Source organism: Schistocerca piceifrons, chromosome 2 (genome assembly GCF_021461385.2).
Source record: "Schistocerca piceifrons isolate TAMUIC-IGC-003096 chromosome 2, iqSchPice1.1, whole genome shotgun sequence".
Taxonomy (NCBI): Eukaryota; Metazoa; Arthropoda; class Insecta; order Orthoptera; family Acrididae; genus Schistocerca; species Schistocerca piceifrons.
This window is the reverse complement of record NC_060139.1, coordinates 593710510-593733503: the sequence shown is the minus strand read 5'-3', so window position 1 is coordinate 593733503 and position 22994 is coordinate 593710510. Positions and strand designations below refer to the sequence as shown.

At 42.0% G+C, this 22994-nt stretch overlaps 1 protein-coding gene across 1 annotated transcript in view; it reads left to right on the top strand.

Moving 5' to 3' along the window:
• Window positions 1-22522, top strand: part of LOC124775623 (brachyurin-like) — a 51865-nt gene extending 29343 nt beyond the window's left edge. Inside the window, exons 4-6 of the mRNA XM_047250452.1 lie at window positions 2371-2469; window positions 20761-20897; window positions 22352-22522. Of these exons, the coding sequence (XP_047106408.1) occupies window positions 2371-2469; window positions 20761-20897; window positions 22352-22522 (407 nt within the window). The remainder of the gene's footprint in view (window positions 1-2370; window positions 2470-20760; window positions 20898-22351) is intronic.
• The last annotated feature ends 472 nt before the right edge of the window (window positions 22523-22994 follow it).

Sequence of the window (22994 nt, the reverse complement as noted above, 5' to 3'; positions counted from 1 at the left end):
CACGACGTTCACCGGGCATTCGCCATACCCACACCGTGCCATAGGATCGCCACATTGTGTACCGTGATTCGTCACTCTACACATTTTTTCACTGTTCAGCCGTCCAATGTTTACGCTCTTTACACCAAGTGAGGCGTCGTTTGGCATTTACCGGCGTGATGTGTGGCTTATGAACAGCCGCTCGACCATGAAATCCAAGTTTTCTCGCCTCTCGCCTAACTGTCATAGTACTTGCAGTGGATCCTAAAGCAGTTTGGAATTTCTGTGTATGGTCTGCCTATTACACGTTACGATCCTCTTCAACTGTCGGCGGTCTCAGTCAGTCAGCAGACGAGGTCGAGCTGTTCGCTTTTGTGCTGTACGTGTCCCTTGACGTTTCCACTTCACTATCACATCGGAAACAGTGGACCTAGGGATGTTAAGGAGTGTGGAAATCTCGGGTGCAGACGTATAACACAAGTGACATCCAATCACCTGACCACGTTCGAAGTCCGTGTTCCGCAGAGCGCCCCATTCTGCTCTATCACGATGTCTAATGTCTACTGAGGTAGCTCATATGGAGTACCTGGCAGTATGTGGCAGTACAATGCACATAATATGAAAAACGTGTGTTTTTGGGGGTGTCCGGATACTTTTGATCACATAGTGTAACTCGTCCTTGATATCCACTGGGTCGGAGAGGACGTCCGAGCTGGTCTCATACTTGTTCTATCGGGGGAAGATCTGGGGATATTGGTTGTCGCGGGAGTACCCCAACATCACAGAGATAGTTCATAGAGATATGGGCTATGTGTGGACTAGTATTGTCCTGTTGCAAGAAATGGTATCACGATAAGGTCACATGAGCGGTAACACATGTCCGTGGCGTACCGTTCTGCCGCCAGAGTTTGCTCGATCACTACCAAATGTGTCCTGAAATCATAGGCAATTGCTCCCCACATCATGACGCCAGAAGTAAAACCACTTTGTTCCCCAGTATGTTGGAAGAATGGGTCCCCTGCCCAGGTCAAAATCATACTCACCGGCAATGGTTGTCTTGGGTAGTGGATGGCCACAATGCGACGCTGAACATAATGAGGCGTCATTCATCAGCAGTCCATGATACCCGGTCACGACACCACTCCAAAACTGTCGTGTTAATGGCAGCCTACACATAGGACAAGAATTCCCTAGTGCGACTGCTGCTTGTCTACGATCAATGGAGTGGGATGAGACAAAACGTTGCAGGGGTACCATTACTTGCTCTCAGATGGCAGTATTTAACGAAACGTATTCTGAAGCCTAAAGTAATTATGAATATATATTTTGTGCAACTAGAACAATTGTTATAATTTTTCATGTAGGTTATCATTTAATTTGTCACATATTTAACCTAAGTTAAATAGTCTTACATCGCATTTTACTGAAAAACTGCTCTGGCTTTGGTCCTAAATCACATATTACCAACTGTCATATTTCAAAACAAACTTAGATATTCGCTAGATACACCACACTTCAAATATTTGACCTTGCAATAATTTCACAACCACTCGTATTTACGCATGTACCTGACAGTAGAGTAACAGCCGAGAATCGATTTGTATAATAATAAATCTTGTGGAATATAACACAATTATCGTGGATTTCTCATTCATCATCTTCTGATAATTATTACCTACACTTATAGAGAGCATAATGTATATTTCAGCCTATTTAATTGGCTTATTTTCAATATAATTTAACAGTAAAATTAGTTTCGGCTTCCCTTTTTGAATAATTCCTCCACGGCCATTTTTAGCTTAATTTCTTGCTTGTTGGAATGCTTTTCCATGCGTAGATTTTTGCATTATTTGTCTGAGCCAAGTCATTTATACAAAATTTCTCTAAACATGAAGCTACTTATATGAACGAAATATTTATGTTGTTTTTTAGCAGTAAGATCTGTAATTAGAAATACCAATACGAGTGTCCATTGCGGGCATCGTTTGTCTTTGTTGATAATGTTCTGTGATTCACTGGTAATATCTGAGTAAATGCCGTGGTAAATTTTCGGCAAAAGCAGTTCTCTACAAACAGATAGGGACCGCACACGATGGTTCGCACGTAACTGCCTTAATTTTACCGATAAGAACACCTTGCTTCTCAGAAACTGAAGGTCGAGTGCTCATATTTTCTAAGTCATCGTAATCAACTACGTTATAGAGACGTCCGTTCATTTACGTACTAAATGCGTCCATATGTGTTCACAGTTAATGTATCTTGATTACTAGAATCGTAGTTAAGAGAGTATTTTCATTGCTTCTGTGACTTCATTCTTCAAGAGAGTCCTACGTCTTGATTATTCCAGGGAGATAATGAGAAATATAAAAATATATGTTTCTATTTTTACAGATTACATCGCGCTGGTGAACCTGCCTTCTCGCTCACAGGCGAGCAACAGCTTCGAAGGCCAGATCGCTACGGTCAGCGGCTGGGGCCGCACTACCGACAGTAAGTACACGCGTTCTACGTGGGTGGTGACTACTTTTTAAACTTTTTATTGATTCCGTCTCATCCTGAAAGTTGGTGTAGGGGAATCGAATGTAGTTAGCGGTAATACGTTTCAACATGTGAGTCTACATTTATTGTATAGGTTGTCTCATGTCATACAATACGTCAAATTTTGCACGATCTGAGTAAACTTTATATAAACTGAGTAATGCCCTCAACGCAACGGTTTCATGGAAGAATCTTCTGGATCACTAAAATCAGTGGGGTATGAGATATGAAAAGCGCCGCCAGGCTTCCAGGAAAGCAATGTAATCATACTGCGACAGAAATTAAAATCAGATAACGCTAAGAGCTACCACATGATCAACAAGGCACGGCAATTTCATAAGTTGCTGACTGGATGCATCCAGAGAAGAATAGAAAAGAATACTCATCAGGTAGTGATAGATAGTCACGAGCTATTCGAAATTTACATTTGAATATCCATCTTCAAAAAATCGTCGTATGTGAAAGCTGGAATAAGATATTCAGAATCATGTAGATAACCAAATGTAATACAGGAGAGACGCTTAAGTACAATATCTATCGAAACCGAATAAAGCAAACTGAAGTTAAATAGTTTGTAAAAGAGAGCTACAGTTCATTAACATTGCAGCATAACTTTTTTGTGGTATGAGGGAAAGACGAACCTCTATTCAAGATGATATTAAGAATATAAAGGTGTCATTTATGAGGTTCGTGGATGACAGTCTTGTCCTACGAGATACTTTACATATTGCGTATGTATCCTGTTCGAGCATAGCTCTGGAAGGCCTGCAGTGCTTTATAGACTTGATACATATGAGTTAGTACAACAGGACAACTACCGTCTGAATATGAAGACACATGCTTAGCACTGGATCGTCTGTAAAAAGTTCGAACCAGATTTGCTAAATGTGATTTATCATTTAGGAGAATTTGCTGTGGGGTAAGACACCCCTAGGGTAGAGTCAGTTGGTTAAGGGAACGAAACAAAAAAAATCATCATCATCATTTAAGACTGATTATGCCTTTCAGCGTTCAGTCTGGAGCATAGCCCCCCTTATAAAATTCCTCCATTATCCCCTATTCAGTGCTAACATTGGTGCCTCTTCTGATGTTAAACCTATTACTTCAAAATCATTCTTAACCGAATCCAGGTACCTTCTCCTTGGTCTGCCCCGACTCCTCCTACCCTCTACTGCTGAACCCACGAGTCTCTTGGGTAACCTTGCTTCTCCCATGCGTGTAACATGACCCCACCATCTAAGCCTGTTCGCCCTGACTGCTACATCTATAGAGTTCATTCCCAGTTTTTCTTTGATTTCCTCACTGTGGACACCCTCCTGCCATTGTTCCCATCTACTAGTACCTGCAACCATCCTACTTTCATATCCGTAACCTCAACCTTGTTGATAAGGCCTTCTTGCAGAAGAGAGTAGATCGTAGCTAAGCGCTCACTGCATTAGCTAAAAAAAAAGTTGCTATATTAGTATCTAGTCCATAGCTTTCGGGATTTCCGAATTGTGACATTTCCAGTGATAGTTGACTCCTAGAGGTAGAGGTAGCACTAGCCGAAATTGACATCGAATGCTTAACTTCGAAACGCTTCGAGAAAATTCCATTAAAGGTGACTTATTGTTGTTGTAGTCTTCAGTGGCAACACTGGTTTGATGCAGCTCTCCATGCTACTGTGCAAGTATCTTCATCTCCGAATAACTGCTGCAACATACATCCTTCTGAATCTGCTTACTGTATTTCTACGATTTTTATCCTCCAATGCTAAATTGGTGATCCCTTGATGTCTCAGAACGTGTCGTATCAACCGATTCCTTCTTTTGGTCAAGTTGTGCCAAAAATTCTTTGTGTCCCCAGTTATATTCAGCACCTTCTCATTGAAACTTCTTGGCAGATTAAAACTGTGTGCCGGTCCGAGACAACTCGGGATCTTTGCCTTTCGCAGGCAAGTGCTCTACCAACTGAGCTACCCAAGCACGGCTCACGCCCCGTCCTCACAGCCTTACTTCTGCCAGTACCTCGTCTACTACCTTCCAAACTTTACAGAAGCTCTCTTGCGAACCTTTCAGAACTAGCAAGTGCTCTACCAACTAGCTCAGTTGGTAGAGCACTTGCCCGTGAAAGGCAAAGGTCCCGAGTTTGAGTCTCGGTCCGGCACACAGTTTTAATCTGCCAGGATGTTTCATATCATCGCACACTCCACTGCAGAGTGAAAATCTCATTCTGGACCTCCTCATTAGTTACGTTATCTACCCATATAATATCCAATAATCTTCTGTAGTGCCACATTTCGAAAGCTTCTACTCTTTTTTTGTCTGAACTGTTTATCGTCCATGATTCATTTCCACACATCGCTACACTGCCGAAAAATACTTTCAGAAAAGTCTTCCTGATACTTAAATCTATATCCGATGTTAATAAATATCTCTCCTTCAGAAATCCTGTTCTTGACATTTCCAGTCTACACTTTATATCCTCTCTACTTCTGCATTCCTCAGTTATTTTGCTGCCCAAATAGCAAAACTCATCTACTAATCTAATTCCCTTAGCATCACATGATGTAATTCTACTACATTTCATTAACCTTGTTTTGCTTTTCTTGATGTTCATTTTATATCCTCCTTTCAAGAGAATGTCCACTCCGTTCAACTGTTCATCCAAGTAATTTGCTGTCTCTGACAGAATTATAATGTTACTGGCATACCCGATGGTTTTTATTTCTTCTGCCTGGATATTAATTCCTACACCAAATTTTTCTTTTATTTTGTTTACTGCTCGTTCAATATACGGATTGAATAACGCCGGGGATAGGCTAAAAACCTGCCTCACTCTCTTCTCAACCACTGCTACCCTTTCATGCCCCTAGACTCTTATTACTGCCTTGTGTTTTCTGTTGTAAATAGCCTTTCGCTCCCAGTATTTTATCCCTGCTACCTTCAGAATTTCAAAGAGAGTATTCCAGTCAATGTCGTCAAAAGCTCTGTCTAAGTCTACAAATACTATAACCGTAGGTTCGTCTTCCCTTAACCTTTGTTGTAAGTCATATGGTCAGTATTGCCTCGAGTGTTCCTACATTTCTCCGGGATCCAAACTGGTCTTTCCCGAGGCCAGTTTCCACCAGTTTTTACATTATTGTGTAAAGAATTCATGTTAGTATTTTGCAGCTATGGCATCAAACTGATAGTTCAGTTATTTTCACAACTGTCAGTAACTGCTTTCTCTCAAATTATTACATTCTTCTTGAAGTCTGTACCATGCATCTTTAACACTTGATGGAAGAGTTTTTTAATGGCTGACTCTCCCAAGGCTATCAGAAGTTCTGATGGAATAGCGTCTACTCCCGGGGCCTTGTTTCGACTTATATCTTTCAGAGCTGTGTGAAGTTCTCGCAGTATCATATCTCCCATCTCATCTTCAACTACGTCCACTTCCATTTCTGTAACATTTCCTTCAAGTTAATCTCCCTTGTACAGACCTTCTATGTACCCCACCAATCTTCCAGTTTTCCCTTTTATGCTTAGCACTGGTTTCCCATCTGAGCTCTTGATATTCATACAGCTGCCTCTCTTTACCTCTAATGGCCTCTTTAATTTTCCTGTAGACGGTATATATTTTTCTCGTAATGAAATAGCCCTTAAAATAATTACATTTGTCCTCTAGCCATTCCTGCTTAGCCATTTTTCACTTTCTGTCAATCTGATATTTTAGACTTTTGTATTCCCATTCGCCTTCTGCTTTTGCTGTATTTTTACATTATCTTCTTTATCGATTATATTCAATATCTCTTGTGTTACCCATGGATTTCACTAGGTTTTTTTTCGCTATTCGATTCTCTGCTGCTATTTCATCTCTTAAAGTTACCCATTAGTCTTCTACTGTATTCCTTTCCCCTGATCTAGTCATCCGTCGCCTATTGCTCGTTCTGAAACTCTCAGCAACCTTTGGTTCTTTCAACTTATTCGGGTCCCATCTCCTTAATTTCCTACCTTTTTCCAATACCTTCAGTTTTAATCTACAGGTCGTAACCAATATATTGTGGTCAGAGTCTACATCTGCCCGTGGAAATGTATTACAGATCAAAACCCGATTCCTAAATTTGTCTTGTCACTACATAATCAATCTGAAACCTTGCGGTATTCCCGGTCTCTTCCACGTAAACAATATTCTTTTGTGATTCTGAAAGCAAGTTTCAGCGACGATTAAATTATGTCCTGTACAAAACTCTACCAAGCGGCATCCTCTTTCATTCCTTTTCCCCAATCCATATTCGCCTGCTATTTTTCCTTCTCTTCCTGCTTTTGAAATCCAGTCCCCCCACCACTATTAAATTGACGTCTTTTTTAACTATCTGAATAACTTCTTTTATCTCGTCATAAGTTTCTTCAATTTCTTCATCTTCTCCTTAACTAATTGAGATATAAACTAGTTCTACAGTGGTGGGTGAGGGCTTCGTGTCTATCTTGGATACAATAATGCGTTCACTGTGCTGTTCATAGTAGCTTAGCCGAATTCCTGTTATCTTATTCATTGTGAAACCCACTCCTGCATTACCCCTATTTGTCTTAGTATTTACAACCCCGTATTCACCGCACCAGAATTCTTGTGCCTCCTGTCACCGAACTTCACTAATTCCCACTATATCTAACTTGAACCGATCCATTTCCCTGTATAAAGTTTCCAATTAAGCGCTCTGAGATTCCACGCTCCGATCCGTATAATGGTAGTTTTGTTTCTCCTGATGGTGACATCCTCCTGAGCAGTCCTCGCCCGGAGATCCGAATGAGGGACTATTTTATCTCTAGACTATTTTACCGGAGCTGCATGAGCCCGGGAAATATCACAGCCTTTCGCAGTCCTAGCACAGCAAGACCGTTTAGGTTGATGTTACAATGCCAGATCGGTCAATCATCCAGACTGTTGCCCCTGCAACTATTGAAAAGGCTTCTGCCCCTCTTCAGGAACCAAACATCTGTCTGGTTTCTCAACAGATACTCCTCCGTTGTGGTTGCACCTGCGGTACGGCTGTCTATATCATGAGGAATGCAAGCCACCCCACCGATGCCATTGTCCATGGTTCATCGGGCGATATGACTTATTATCCTGATAAAAAAACTGTGGAACTAAGACGTCTCCTAGTAATCCTTGGCTGGGGTGACATGCTTTTTCCTATCTTTTTTAGGGCTTCATTCATCAGTCGGTAAAAGCGGAACCCTTATAGCATCGTTTTGTTGCCTGTCTGTCTGTCTGTCGTTCCGATTCCTAAGACACATTTTTGTCTGGAACGGATAGATGTATCAAGTTGAAATCTATGTCACATACTAAGATCTGCGGTCCATCGGTGGTGTAAAACATTTAAACTTGCAAGTCAAAGAAATCAAAATATGCGGCCATTTGTGTCATAGATTTAATACTCGTAGACTCACTCATCAAAACCTTAGGGGTTCTTCCCGTTGACCTAGAAACGTGAAATTTGACAAGAAGCAAGGTTTCACAGTACAAATAAAGAAAAAAATCCTAAAATTCTTGAACTGTAGTTATATCACATACAAAATATCTTTTTGCCCTTAGTACTTACATTGTATTCATCATCCGTTGAAGAGATAATAGAAAAATATTACTGCATGCAGTATAAGATGTGGGTCGTTTGTTTTCTTTCTGAAAAGTTGTTACAAGTTGACCTCTTGTTGGGTTATTTTGCGAGATGCCATCAGTGGTATTAGTAGTGCATTCATAGCTATCTGACTCTGGCTTTGTTTTTCGCGACAACACTGAGGTTCTCTTGACATGAAAAATTAATTTAATTGACCCTTCCATATGTATCTATTCCTTGTCTAATGTATTCAGAGTGAGAATAGGGACAAAACCAAGTTTAAGAGAATTCTATTAATGAATGTTTAACTATAAAATAAAAATGAAAGTGCAAAACACACACCATGAAATCTTAACAAATATACAATTATAAATCCTACTATTTACCATATCCAAGACTGGCACAACAACTAGCGGTCAAAACGTGTCCCCTGTTATGTTCGTTAAGAACACTGCAAAGGTCGATATTGTAATCCTTTTGTTAGTTTGAACCACTACCTAAGCTGACGTAGACAACGAAAAACTCAGAGACGAATTAGTGGGACTGCAATTATGTGAATTTACTCTTCCCTATATTAGCTCGATGCTAAGTGATAAGCAAAGTGTGGACTTGTGGCGCCGTGGAGATGCAGAGTGACGTCCGTAAAATAAATACGGCTACTCAGTGGACGTATTATTGCGTCGGAAAACTCCTATGATTGAAGATACTCAGTTATCGCAAACGTTTAGGAGACTGCAGTCTCCTTGCCTACTCTGGAACAGAAGTATGTCTCTAAAGTGGGCGTCATTTATGTTGGCGGCCGAGTTTAGGTTCGTTCTGCGCATCTGACGTCACAAAACACAGTCAGCCAATGAACAGAGAACGACGTTGCCAGATCTCGATTGCAGAGCAGAGCACGGACGAGTGTCGTCAGTTTTAGAAATGTTCAGTCATAAATAACGTAATAGAACAAAAGCAATGTCTTGATAGCAGACTTTCTATTATAGAAAGTTTGGAAAAAGCATTCTTTATACCAATTGCTTCATATTCTATTAATTAATTAAACCAAACAAGCAATAAGACTCCTAATTCAGGCTATAGCAAGGAAAGGTGTTTCTATCAATCTCACGACCCGCTTTTTCGCAATAAAGAACAGCAGTAATTGTTTATTCCCTATTGTGCTTCGACGAAGTGTGAGTAATTCATAGTCACACCAACAGTGTTTGTCACTATTTTGTGAGCCATGTTAGACCCCTCATAAATTTACATCGTAAGACGAGCCGCGTTAGCGAAACGGTTAAGGCGTTGGGTTGCGTAGTGGAAGGTCGTAAGTTCAAACCTTGTGCAGTGCTTAATATTTTCTTCATTTAAAAACAATATCGAAGTGTCTTACTTCACGAATTTTATTCGTTTGAATGGAATTTTTTGAAATTTCTAGTGCTTTGTCTCTTCATTAACCCTTTCGCTGCTGCAGACGCGTGCTCCCCGCATTCCGCGCTGTGCGCGATTTTGTCATGACTGCACTGCTCGCCTGTGCAGACACGTGGTGTTCCCACTGCTTTGACACACATATCATTCGATTTCACAAAAACTATTTGGCCCAAAAATTAGATTTTTACACATCTTCTTGACTGATACCTTCCCCCCATAAATGACTTAATTTTGTTTCGATGTTCAACCAAGTTATTGTTCAGCATTAAATGTAGTAAACCATTGCACGAAATTTTGAAGAGTTTGCAGAGGTAAAAGTCCATAGCGTATACTTTCCGTATGGTCGAGTTTAGTTGTCACAATGTTGAGACTGAAATGTGAACAAAATACCTAAATTTCATATAAAATTTACTGTATAACAATATCTCATTTAATTTAATTACCACATAGGTGTCGTATGTAATATTGATAAATATTCCGTCTTTCGCGACTGTAATAAAAGTTTTATTTACACCGGGCGCGTTTGGCTTTATTTTAAAGCACTTCAATCAACGAAAGGTATGGCACATACACAATGGCACTCATGTCCTCTTTCTTGTTTTTGTTCCACAGTCGCAGTTTTACCAATGGTATTGGAATATATTCCTCTTCTGCAACTGTAATAAACGACTTATTTAGACCAGACGCGTTTCTCTCTTTTGAAACATCTTCAGTGGACAGTATTTTGTCTCCTCCACTGCCAAGTCACCTTTCGTAGTTTTGTGCTGCGGTAACACAATATTCAAAGTTTGTGTCGGCTGATCAGTGTTTTAGCAAAAAAAAAATGGTTCAAATGGCTCTGAGCACTATGGGACTTAACATCTGAGGTCATCAGTCCCCTAGAACTTAGAACTACTTAAACCTAACTAACCTAAGGACATCACACACATCCATGCCCGAGGCAGGATTCGAACCTGCGACCGTAGCGGTCGCGCGGTTCCAGATTGAAGCACCTTTAACCGCGTGGCCACACTGGGCCGGCGTGTTTTAGCAAATAAATGCTGTTTGTGTGTGCCACACACAAAAATTATATTTGACATAGCTCAGCACTTCACTGATAGACGGTATATTCAAGTCCTAATGTTTTTGTAAGTCCACAGTTTTGTTTAATGTATTTTGTCTACTTCCTTTTGATTGGTTGAAGTGCTTTAAAATAAAGCCAAACGTGCAAGGTATAAAGAAAACTTTTGTTGCAGTCGCGAAAGACAGAATACTTCTCAATATTAAATTAACTGAGATATTGTTATACAATAAATTTTATATGAAATTTAGGTATCTTGTCCACATTTCATTCTCAACATCGTGGCAACTAAAATCGACATACGGAAAGTATACTCTATGGACTTTTACCTCTGCAAACTCTTCAAAATTTCGTGCAATGGTTTACTATATTTAATGCTGCATAATAACTGCGTTGAACATCGAAACAAAATTATGTCATTTATGGGGGGAAGGTATCAGTCAAGAAGATGTGTAATACTCTAATTTTTGGGCCAAATAGTTTTTGTGAAATCGAATTATAAGTGTGTCAAAGCAGTCGGAACACCATGTGTCAGCACAGGCGAGCAGTGCAGTGACAAAATCGCGCACAGCGCGGAATGCTGGGAGCACGTCTCTGTAGCAGCGAAAGGGTTAATGCGGCCGTGGTGGCTTTACTTCATGAACTGCGCGCTCCCCTCTAAACGTAAGCTTGCCAACTATGCTATACTATGGCGCTTCTTCTCTTGGCGCGTGCGTCGTATGCAACTGGCAACGCATCAATCTCCCGCGTCTGGGCGGGCATGCGCGAGCCGCCAAGATAAAAGAATTGAACTATAGTGATATAGTCTCTAGTGATATAGACACATCAAAAAAAGTTTTATATCACCTCGATTACAAGAGTTCCGGAACCTGCACAGAAAATTGGAATAGAGATCAACATAAGCGTCATTTCCTGCCTTGTTATTGCTCATGAAAACCATAAATTGCATGTTGTACCACCATGCAGCGACACCTACACAGGTGGTGGTCCAAATTTCTGTACACACCAATACCTATAATACCCAGTAGCACGTCCACTCGCACTGATGCGTGCCTGTATTCGTTATGGCATACTATCCACAAGTTCATCAAGGCACTGTTGGCCCAGATTGTCCCACTCCTCAATGGCGATTCGGCGTAGATCCCTTAGAGTGGTTGGTGGCTCACGTCGTCCATAAACAACCATTTTCAATCCATCCCAGGCAGGCCCGACAGGGTTCATGTCTGGAGAATATGCTGACCACTCTAGTCGAGCGATGTCGTTATCTTGAAGGAAGTCATTCACAAGATGTGCACGATGAGGGCGCGAACTGTCGTCCATGAAGACGAATGCCTCGCCAATATGCTGCCGATATGGTTGCACTATCTGTCAGAGGATGGCAATCACGTATTGTACAGCCGTTACGGCGCCTTCCATGACCACCAGCGTCGGCCCCACATAATGCCACCCGAAAACAGCAGCGAACCTCCATCTTGCTGCACTCGCTGAACAGTAGGTCCTTTGGCTGCATAAAAAGTATATTCAACATGGTGGCGTTGCAGTCAGGGTTCCTCCACGCCGTAAGCGGTAGGTAGCGGTCATCCACTGCAGTAGTAGTCCTTGGGTGGCCTGAGCGAGGCATGTCATCGACAGTTCCTGTCTCTCTGTATCTTCTCCATGTCCGAACAACATCGCTTTGGTTCACTCTGAGACGCCTGGACACTTCTCTTGTTGAGGGTCCTTCCTGGCACACAGTAACAATGCGGACGCGATCGAACCGCGGTATTGACCGTCTAGGCATCGTAGAACTGCAGACAACACGAGCCATCTACCTCCATCCTGGTGGAATGACTGCAGCTTATCGGCTGTCGAACCTCCTCCGTCTAATAGGCGCTGCACATCCATGGTTGTTTATATTTTTGGGCGGATTTGCCGACGTCTCTGAACAGTCAAAGGGACTGTGTCTGTGATACAATATCCACAGTCAACGTTTGTCTTCAGAAGTTATGGGAACCGGGATGATACAAAAATTTTTTGATGTGTGTGTGTCTCAACTCTGTGCTGTATGCAGACTAATGAAAAACGACTGACACTTAATAATCGCTCCTTTTACAAATATAAATACATTTGTACCAGAAGTTCAAATAATTCCCGTGAGAGTTTAATATGAAACAAGTTTTTCAGCAAGAAAGTAAACAATAATCCACTGAAGATAGCACAAAAGTACTGAAACATAACTGGGTAAAAAAAACTATAAAACAGTTTCTTGAATTACGCGGAATTCGTCTCGAGTTTTTCTTAGAAAGCACGCTAATAATAACTGCAACATCCACAAGATCATTACACAGCCAACGTCTTTAAGTTTTCTGAATTATTCACTGCCACACATTCCCATCGCCCTCTTGAACTTTTGGTTTTACAGAGGATTTTTGCTGTCTGTTCAGCACTTCTTCGTATTCTGAGAGCTTATCTCTTGTTTTGGCAACGTACAATGTTTTACAACCCACTGTTATTAGGCAGACTGCCTTATCACAGTCTTCAGTCCACCAAGCAAGTTTACATCTCCTTTGTAACGCTGCTATTTTCTTTTCTGTAGGTGCGTATTTTTTCAGGTATCATGCCAGATGCCTGTATTCCTTTGCTGTAGCAGATCTTAAAAATTGGCTTAGCCTGAGCTTTTCATCGTTGTTTCTTATAATTTTATTCTGAGGCAGTGTTTTCTTATTTAATGATAGAAGTCTGACACGGGTCAGTAAGTGATAAATTGGAAATTTGTGGTAAGTTCCTTTGGGACCAAACTGCTGAGGTCATCGTCCCTAGTCTTACACACTACTTAATCTAACTTAAAGTGACTTACGCTAATGACAACACACACACACACACACACACACCAATGCCCGAGCCGGCCGCGGTGGTCTAGCGGTTCTAGGTGCTCAGTCAGGAACCGCGCGACTGCTACGGTCGCAGGTTCGAATCCTGCCTCGGGCATGGATGTGTGTGATGTCCTTAGGTTAGTTAGGTTTAAGTAGTTCTAAGTTCTAGGGGACTTACGACCACAGATGTTGAGTCCCATAGTGCTCAGAGCCATTTGAACCAAACCAATGCCCGAGGGAGGACTCGAACCTCCGACGGGGGGAGCCGCGCAAACCGTGGCAAGACGCCTTGGACCACGCGGCTACATCACGAGGCTGGATGTGATAGGTTAAAACTGCCTCCTTTCCTCACTTCTACATTCTCTATTTCCTTAACATCGCGTTTCGATATTGCGACGTAGTCCAGTTGAAACACACCAAAATCTTTTTGTGGAAAACGCCGAATTTTCTTTTTCGTGAAATGTAAAAAAAACACTAGACACAAGTAAAAGACCAAACGCAACACAAACGTCAATAAGTTTTCTGCCATTTAAATTTGTTCTATTGTGAGCAGGATAGTGGCCAGTCACATTCCGAAACTGACGTTCCTTTCAAGTTTGCGCGATGAAACTAAAACTCCTTGTTGAGGTTCCTTGTATTTATCTCTCTACCTGTTTCCAAAGCAAATCCACGCTTTCAGGGTTACTTCGGTTGTCTTCGTTTATGAATGCGTTGTCACTGAGCAATCTGTACCTTTTGTTCGCACATTTGGATGTTAGAGTAGCGAGTCTGTCAGAACGGGAGCTACAATCTGTTGTTATTGTTGTGGTCTTCAGTCTGCATGCTACTCTATTCTGTGTAAGCCTTTTCATCTTTTTCATCTCCGAATAACTAATGCAACCTACATCTTTCTGCATCTGCTCACTGTATTCATCTCTTGATCACCTTCTACGATTTTTACCCCCCACATTTCCTTCCAGTACTAATTGGTGCTCCCTTGATGTCTTATAACGTGTCCTACCAACCGATCCCTTCTTCTAGTCAAGCTGTGCCACAAATACCTCATCTCCCCAATTCTGTTCAGTACCTCCTCACTAGTTACGTAATCTACTAATCTAATCTTCAGCATTCTTCTGTAGCACCACATTTCGAAAGCTTCTATTCTCTTCTTGTCTAAACTATTTGTCGTCCATGTTTCACTTCCATACATGGCCAATCTCCATACAAATACTTTCAGAAAAGACTTCCTGACGCTTAAATCAACACTCGATGTTAACAAATTTCTCTTATTTAGAAACGCTTCCCTTGCCATTACCAGTCTACATTTTATATCTTCTCTACTTCGACCATCATCAGTTATTTTGCTGTCCAAATAGCAAAACTCATCTACTACTTTAAGTGTCTCATTTTCTAATCTGATTCCCCCAACATCACCTGATTTAAATCGACTACATTCCAATATCCTCGTTTTGCTTTTGTTGATGTTCATCTTATATCCTACTTTCAAGACACTGTCCATTCCGTTCAACTGCTCTTCAAGGTCCTTTGCTCTCTCTCTGACATAATTACAATAACATCGGCAAACCTCACAGTTTTTATTTCTTCTCCATGGATTTTAATTCCTAAATTTTTCTTTTGTTTCCTTTACTGTTTGCTCAATATGTAGATTGAATAACAACTGGGATAGCCTACAACCCTGTCTCACTGCCTTCTCAACCACTGCCCCCCTTTCGTGTGTATTTGACCCCTGCCACCTTCAGAACTTGAAAGAATTCCAGTCAATATCGTCAAAAGCTTTCTCTAAGTCTACAACTGCTAGAAACGTAGGTTTGCCTTTCCGTAATCTAAGATAAGTCGTAGGGTCAGTATTGCCTCACGTGTTCCAACACTTCTATAGAATCCAAACTGATCTTACCCGAGGTCGGCGTCTACCGGTTCTTCCATTCGTCTGTAAAGAATTCGTGTTAGTATTTTGCAGCCGTGGCTTATTAAACTGATACTTCGGTAATTTTCACATCTTCCAACACCTGCTTTCTTTGGGATTGGAGTTATTATATTCTTCTTGAAGACTGAGGGTATTTTGCCTGTCTCATATACCTTGCTCACCAGGTGGTAGAGTTTTGTCAGGACTGGCTCTCCCAAGGCCGTCAGTAGTTCTAATGGAATGTTGTCTACTCCCTGGGCCTTGTTTCGACTCGGGTCTTTCAGTGCTCTGTGAAACTCTTCACGCAGTATCACATCTCCCATTTCATCTTCATCTACATCCTCCTCCATTTCCATAATATTGGAAATCGCCGTTGTGTATAATCTCTATATACTCCTTCCACCTTTATGCTTTCCCTTCTTTGATTAAAACTGGGTTTCCATGTTTCTTGATATTCATACAAGTTGTTCTCTTTTCTCCAAAGGTCTTTTTAATTTTTCTGTAGGCAGTATCTATATTACCCCAAGTGATATATGCCTCTACATCCTTACATTTGTCCTCTAACCATCCCTGCTTAGCCATTCCGCACTTCCTTCTCATTTTTTAGACATTTGTATTCCTTTTTGCATGTTCCATTTGCTGCATTTTTATATTTCCTCCTTTCATCAATTAAATTCAGTATCTCTTCTGTTACCCAAGGAATTCTATTAGCTCTCGTCTTTTTACGTACTTCATCCTCTGCTGCCTTCACTATTTCATCTCTCGAAGCTACCCATTCTTCTTCTGCTGTATTTCTTTCCACCGTTCTTGTTAATCGTTCCCTATTGCTCTCTCTGAAACTCTTCACAACCTCTGGTTCTTTCAGTTTATCCAAGTCTCATCTCCTTTTTTGCAGTTTCTTCAGTTTTAATCTACAGTTCATAACCAATAGATTGTGGTCAGAGTTCACGTTTGCTCCTGGAAATGTCTTTGAATTTAAAAACTGGTTCCTAAATCGATGTCTTACCATTATATAATCTATCGAAAACCTTCCAGTGTCTCCAGGCGTCTTCCACGTATACAACCTTCTTTCATGATTTTTAAACCGAGTGTTAGCTATGATTAAGTTATGATCTGTGCAAAATTCTACCAGGTGTCTTCCTCTTTCATTCCTCGCCCCCATTCCATATTCACATACTACTTTTCCTTCTCTTCCTTTTCCTAATATCGAATTCCAGTCCCCCATGACTACTAAATTATCGTCTCCCTTCACTGTCTGAATAATTTCTTTTATCTCATCTGAAGTAGTGTATAAGCCTAGAGACCGATGACCTCAGCAGTTTGGTCCATCGGGAACTTACTACAAATTTCCAATTTTATCTCATCATAAATTTCATCAATCTCTTCGTCATCTGCGGAGCTAGTTGGCATAGAACTTGTACTACTGTTGTAGGAGTGGGCTTCGTATCTATCTTTGCTACAATAATTCGTTCATTACGATGTTTGTTGTAGCTTACCCGCGCTCCTACTTTTCTATTCATTGTTAAACCTACTCCTGCATTACCCTTATTTGATGTTGTGTTTATAACCCTGTATTCACCTGACCAGTAGTCTTACTCCTGCCACCGAACGTCACTAATTCCCACTATGTCTAAATTTAACCTATCCATTTCCGTTTTTAATTTTTCTAACCTACTTGCCCGATTAAGGGATCTGATATTCCAAGCTCCCATCCGTAGAACACCAGTTTTGTTTCTGTTGATAACGACGTCCTCCGTAGTAGTCCCCGCCCGGAGATGCAAAAGGAGGACTATTTTACCTCCGGAGAGCTGTTATGGAGACCATTATTTGTTTTTGAACACAGAATGCTGTCGTAGATTTGTCCGATCATTTGTCTAGATTTCCCTTAGTACAGTCAGTAAATCCGAGAGTCAAAGGTGACGAAATCTGTGTGTATCCACGCATGCAAGTAACTGAACTAGTGTTTTCAAGCTGACTGCTCAAAAATAGTGACGCTTCTGAGCACGTAAATTATACCTGGTTATCTTTATTGAAGTATTAGTCTCAGTTTTATTGCTTGAAGGGCTACAGATAGCTCTGACTCCATTCTGCATGGTGGTACACGCTCCCCAGAATCCAAAGACCTGAGTGCTCGATAATGGAGTCTCGTTGGCTGCTACCACCCCTGGTAGGTCTTTCAGAAATTATTTTCACCATGATTATTATTGTTCTGCAGATGTTTGGCGGACAGATGTGCCTGTCCGTTGATAGAACAGGTTCTTCCGCCTACTCTGCCATCTAAGCCGTTCATCGATGTCGTTTTCTCGTCAGTTGATCATTGGGTGCTTGTATGGTCAAGCCTCACTCACTCCTATCCAGTCTATCTACAGGGGCGTTCTCTAGCAGCAACAGCCACGAGCTGTGTTGGGGCTGAGAGTCTCACCTCTGTGTCTCAAGCAGGTTTAAGTCCAGCCCTTAAACCGGCGTCCTAGGCAGCTAACGCTGACGTAGACGCGGATGGGAAATCGAACTCACGAGACACAGCGCCTTCAGCACACGGTACGCTCTCAGTGCACTACAGCTGCAGTTGTCGGCTTTATTTGGCTTACGATCCACATAGTTTGTTTTCGAAAATGGACGCGTGTAAAATTCCTATGCACATTCCCTCCCTGTCCACATGCTAGTCGTACTGTTTCGTCCGTAGGATACGCAAACGAAAACTTCAATATTGACGAATACGTAGTAACAAGAAAAGGAAAATTATATGTCCAGTCAGTTAGGACATCAGCTTATAAAACTTCACAAAATCGAACAAATCTGTTTCTGAGAGAGAGCACGCTTATATATACACAACATCAAATACTACAGAAATATTTCCTACTAATTTAATAAGAAAGTCTCAAACCTTTGAAAAACACGAAGGTGAATTAAACAAAAAAGTGGGATTTGGGGCGCGAACATACTACCCACGGGTTCATTACGTGGCGCCCCTACCACCTACGCTACACTGAGGTTCTACTGTGAGCAACCTTGTATTTTATATTAAGGCTTCTGAAGGCTTTAATCACCGATATGTTATTAACTGACATTTAATAATAAAAAATCCTACCAAAAACAACACTATTTTGACGGATCTTCAACGTGCCATTGCTTTAAGTCGACGTACTTTCATAATACGAGAGTTCTTACACTAAAATAACTAAATACGTAAATTCTTTAACCGCCAGGCGGTCATCTGACATCTGGAATTGAAGGGGTCTCTGCAGGATATCTCCGTAAAGGCAAGTTTTTAAAGTTGTTTGTATAGATGCGGTAGTGGCACTGAGGATGCTGCCGAACTGTGAATCGTAGAGGGACACTTTGTATTCAAGCATGTGTCAATGCTGGAGTCCCCACCCCCATCCGCCCCGTCCCATCCCCTGACTACGCCACAGGACAGCCTGAAACAGGAGGACTGAAAAAGAACAAGCACCTTTTGCTGCTTAGAATCTCGTTTAAATTTCGTCGAATGGTTTTGAACGCTCCCTACACGAGAGCAGAAATGGCGGTCGCGCTGCGCTGCAAAGAGGTCCGATCGCGTTGAACTAGGATACAGATCCACAATGTCCTTAGGGGTGTGAGTAGTGTCAAAGTTTGTCAACAACAATGTTCTGTCGCTCATCGCACTGTGACTGTCGTTTTCTTCCGCGAAATGTGTAGGAATCAACGCCCCAAGGGAAAGGGCGGTTTCATTGACGCTCTTTACGCCACCCGCTGAGGCATTTTCCTGTCGATTCTGTGCGGCGGGGTGTCTCAAATGTTTTTCTAGACCACCCATAAGAAAACCACACGATTTCAAAGCTGGGCGTCGCGAATCTGATTTTTATCGCAGAAGCGTCAAAAGAAGGGGTGAAATGTGGGAAAGAGGGATTGTGGCGGTCTTCCCATCCTGTGACAGGTCCGCGGTGGTGCTAGGCATAATTATGGTGAAATAAGGTACCAACGTGACATTAATCCGCCCTGTACATCACATACATCATAATCACTTCTGATCTCTGGACTTTTTTTTCCTTGTGTCTACACCTTGATGTTTGAGGCTTCGTCCAGCTCGAGGGTAAAGTCTCAGGGAGCCACGTTTTTACACCATCACAGAAGAAAGTTATAGTGATCCTTAAGTCAAATCTTAAGCTTGTGCGTCGCAATGGAAGACACGTACAAGGTTTCGAAAAAGTCATGGCTTAATTGCGTTGCGCAGTGGAGAATAGTCACGATTTAACATTTGATACATGTTTATATTGTATATGAGGCAGGTATTCGAACCCAGACTCCTATCTTCACGGTTATGAGTTCAGTAAGAAGCCTCATACCTTGAACTTATGATTCTTCTCGCCATTCTCATTGAAATGTTACAGGGTGACAATTACTGAATTATATGAAATAAAATTTCTCAATGGTTCGCGCTGCGACGTTCAAACTGCACGGCTGTATGCGCCGTATAGTCTGGTTTAGCGACGAAACCCACTTTCATTTGGATGGGTTCGTCATTGAGCAAAATATACGCATTTGGGGGCTGAGAATCCGCATTTCGCGATCGATAAGTATCTTCACATCAACGAGTGACTGTGTGGTGTGTAATATCCATTCACAGAATACAATGGGTTCAATATTCGTTGATGGCACGGTGACTACCGAACGTTACGTGAAGGTTTTAGAAGATGATTTCATCCCCATTATCCAAAGTGACTCTGATTTCGACAAGATGTGGTTCATGCAAGGCGGAGCTCGACCCCATCGAAGCACGAGAGTGCTTGATGTCCTGGAGGAGCTCTCTGGGGTCCGCTTTCTGGCTCTGTGGTACCCAGAGACCACTGGCAAGAGTCTCGATTGGCCGTCATATTCTCCGGACTTGAGCACATGCGACTCCTTTTTGTATGGCTATATTAAAGAAAAGGTATACATAAATTGCCCCAAAACTATTGCTGAGACGAAAAAAGCCATTCAGAAGGTCATCGACAGCGTCGATGTTCCGACACTTCAGCGGGTCATGCAGAATTTCGCTATTCGTCTGCGCTACATCATCGCCAATAATGCCAAGCATATCGAACCTATATCCGAATATTTATAGTGACGTTCACATGTTGAATTAAATGTGTGTCTGCAGTAGTCTCTAACTAACTTACTTTTTTTTCGTATAGTTCAATAACTGTCACCCTGTACATGCCTCAATAAAAGCAAATATTTGTGGCACTTGTTATCCTAATAAAAGATTACAACCAAGTTCTGTATGTGAAGAGAAATATATAATACAAAATACATAAAATTTGTTTAATGTTCGGCCTACTTGTTGCATTACATTATCTGTGTAATTCCGTAACGTAACATGATAAAGAACATTCTTGGTAACTGAACATCCGCAAGTCTAACGAAGCTGTCACTCATGGAAGCATTTAGGGGTACACGAGGCCGTGTTGTGTGTTTCTAGACGGTGCCAGCTCAGACACGCTGCAGTACACGACACTGAACGTCATGTCCAACACGCAGTGCAGCCAATACTTCGGCGGTCCCATCTTAGACTTCACACTCTGTGCCGTCGGTTCCAGCGGACAGAGCACCTGCAACGTAAGTACCTACCATCATTTCCACTGCAACAGATATTGATTCCACACGGTAACTGAAGTGACCGAGTAATCTGACCACCAAGAGTACCATGTCCAGTCGGGACAGTGCGTGGATTCTGGGACAGAAATCAAAAGAACTAGTGAACACCATCACTCAGCGTAATATTGTATTACACTTAACTTTGGTATAAAGTGTCCTTGTTGAAATCCATATAAATGTGTTTAGCAAAGCAGGGACAAGTTAACACGTTCTCTACATAGAAATATACGTACTGTAAGTCTTGACGCCAGTTTGATTCACTACTTTCGTAGAGCAAGTTACGACTGCGCTATAACTATCCTCGACTGCTGCTAACTGGAGCTGGCAGCGGTTTGTGGTCAGTGGAACGCACGCTACAAGGCGTCTGGCTCGGGGCTGTTCTTGACGTAATTAATGTGTCGCTGTGGTGCCAACCGCTGCTCAGTTTGCTGCTGTATGTGCAGTACGATGAGCCAGAGCCATACGCCGAAGACGATGGTCTTCCCTCCCGGTAGTGCCACGTGGCCGTCCGAAGTCCGCTCTTCTCGCGACTGTACATTCTCGTGATCACCGCTGGCAATAATCATGCACAGTGGCTACACTCTTACCAAGTCTTTCTACAGTACCGCAGAAGGAACATCCCACTTATCGCAACCCAGTTATACGAACCTGTTCAAATTCAGTGAGGTGATCGCCTAAAGGTATACCTGACTACAATCAACTCACCACGTTCAGCCTCAAATGCAACTAACTCTCACGACCATTACAGCGTGTAATTAAAGCAAACCTGGATTGTATCCTCACAGTGATGCTACTAGCGGCGCTCTTATGCGAATAGCTCAAAATTTGAGTAGACATCATTTTGGACGCCTTGGTGTTGCAAAATTTTTCCGTCAGTGTATTTTACAGCATCGTGTACTTCATAGAGTAGAAGAACAATTAGCAGACGATGAATGTCTCAGCATGGCAATTTACCTTATAATAAAGGTGCAGCTGTGAGGCAATAGATTGTGGACAATAACATTCCTGAAATGGATTAGCCTGCACAGAGTCCCGACCTGAACACAATGAAACACTTTTTGGTCGACTTCCATTACTTCAAACTGCAGCGTCCTACAGCACAACCTCCTCTAGTTTCGGGCTAGCATTCCTCCCCATACGTTCAGACACCTGACTGAAAGTGTCCCCACACAGTTTCAAGCCGACCTAAAGGCGCGTGGCGGACACGTACGGGTGCTTTTGAACAGATAGCGAATATCCGCCACAATGGCAGTTACATTCCAGGCAAGCGATTTCAAGAACTTATGGTGGTACGATTTTAGAATGTATGTGTTTACCTTCAGCGCTACATCTTGAGTGAGTGACACTTTACTGTGTTGGGGAAATCCTGATTGGGGCTCCCACCAGCCACAGATTATACTGTGGTCACGTTTCAGGGCGACAGCGGCGGCGCGCTGGTGGTCGGCTCACAGGGCAGCTACACGCAGATCGCCGTCGTCAGCTGGATTTCGGGCAAGGGCTGTTCGAGCGGAGACCCGGCCGGCTTCACCAGGGTCACCTACTTCCTCGACTGGATCTCAAGTACCGCCGGCATCACCATTCCGTAAAGGCAGCACATTCATCACCAGCTATTTCCAAATTCCTCGAGAGAAGAAACTGTGAACAACACAGAACCCCAAATAAATAATTCAGTATATGAAGTGTCTTATTTATTGATTTATTGCTCGTTAATTAACCAGAGTATGAATGTGTCAATTACACACAAAGTACATGTGGAAACTTCTTTCTGAGTTCCGTAATTTCAGTTCCATGTACGAAACATATAGATAACGGCACTTAATAAGGCAGCCATGTTGTGTTGAGGCCACAAATTATGCCAAAAAAAGGCCTTACGCTATTCGTCATTACCGATCATACACAGCTAATATTGGAAGCAGGCAGAAGCAACTCGATTGTAATACTTCTCTGCTAGTTTCGTAAATGACGTACGTACTGATCAGTCTGGCCTGGCAACGGAACACAGCAAAACGAAAGCTGAAATCATAAATTTAGCATTTGAGAACTCTTTCACGCAGGAGG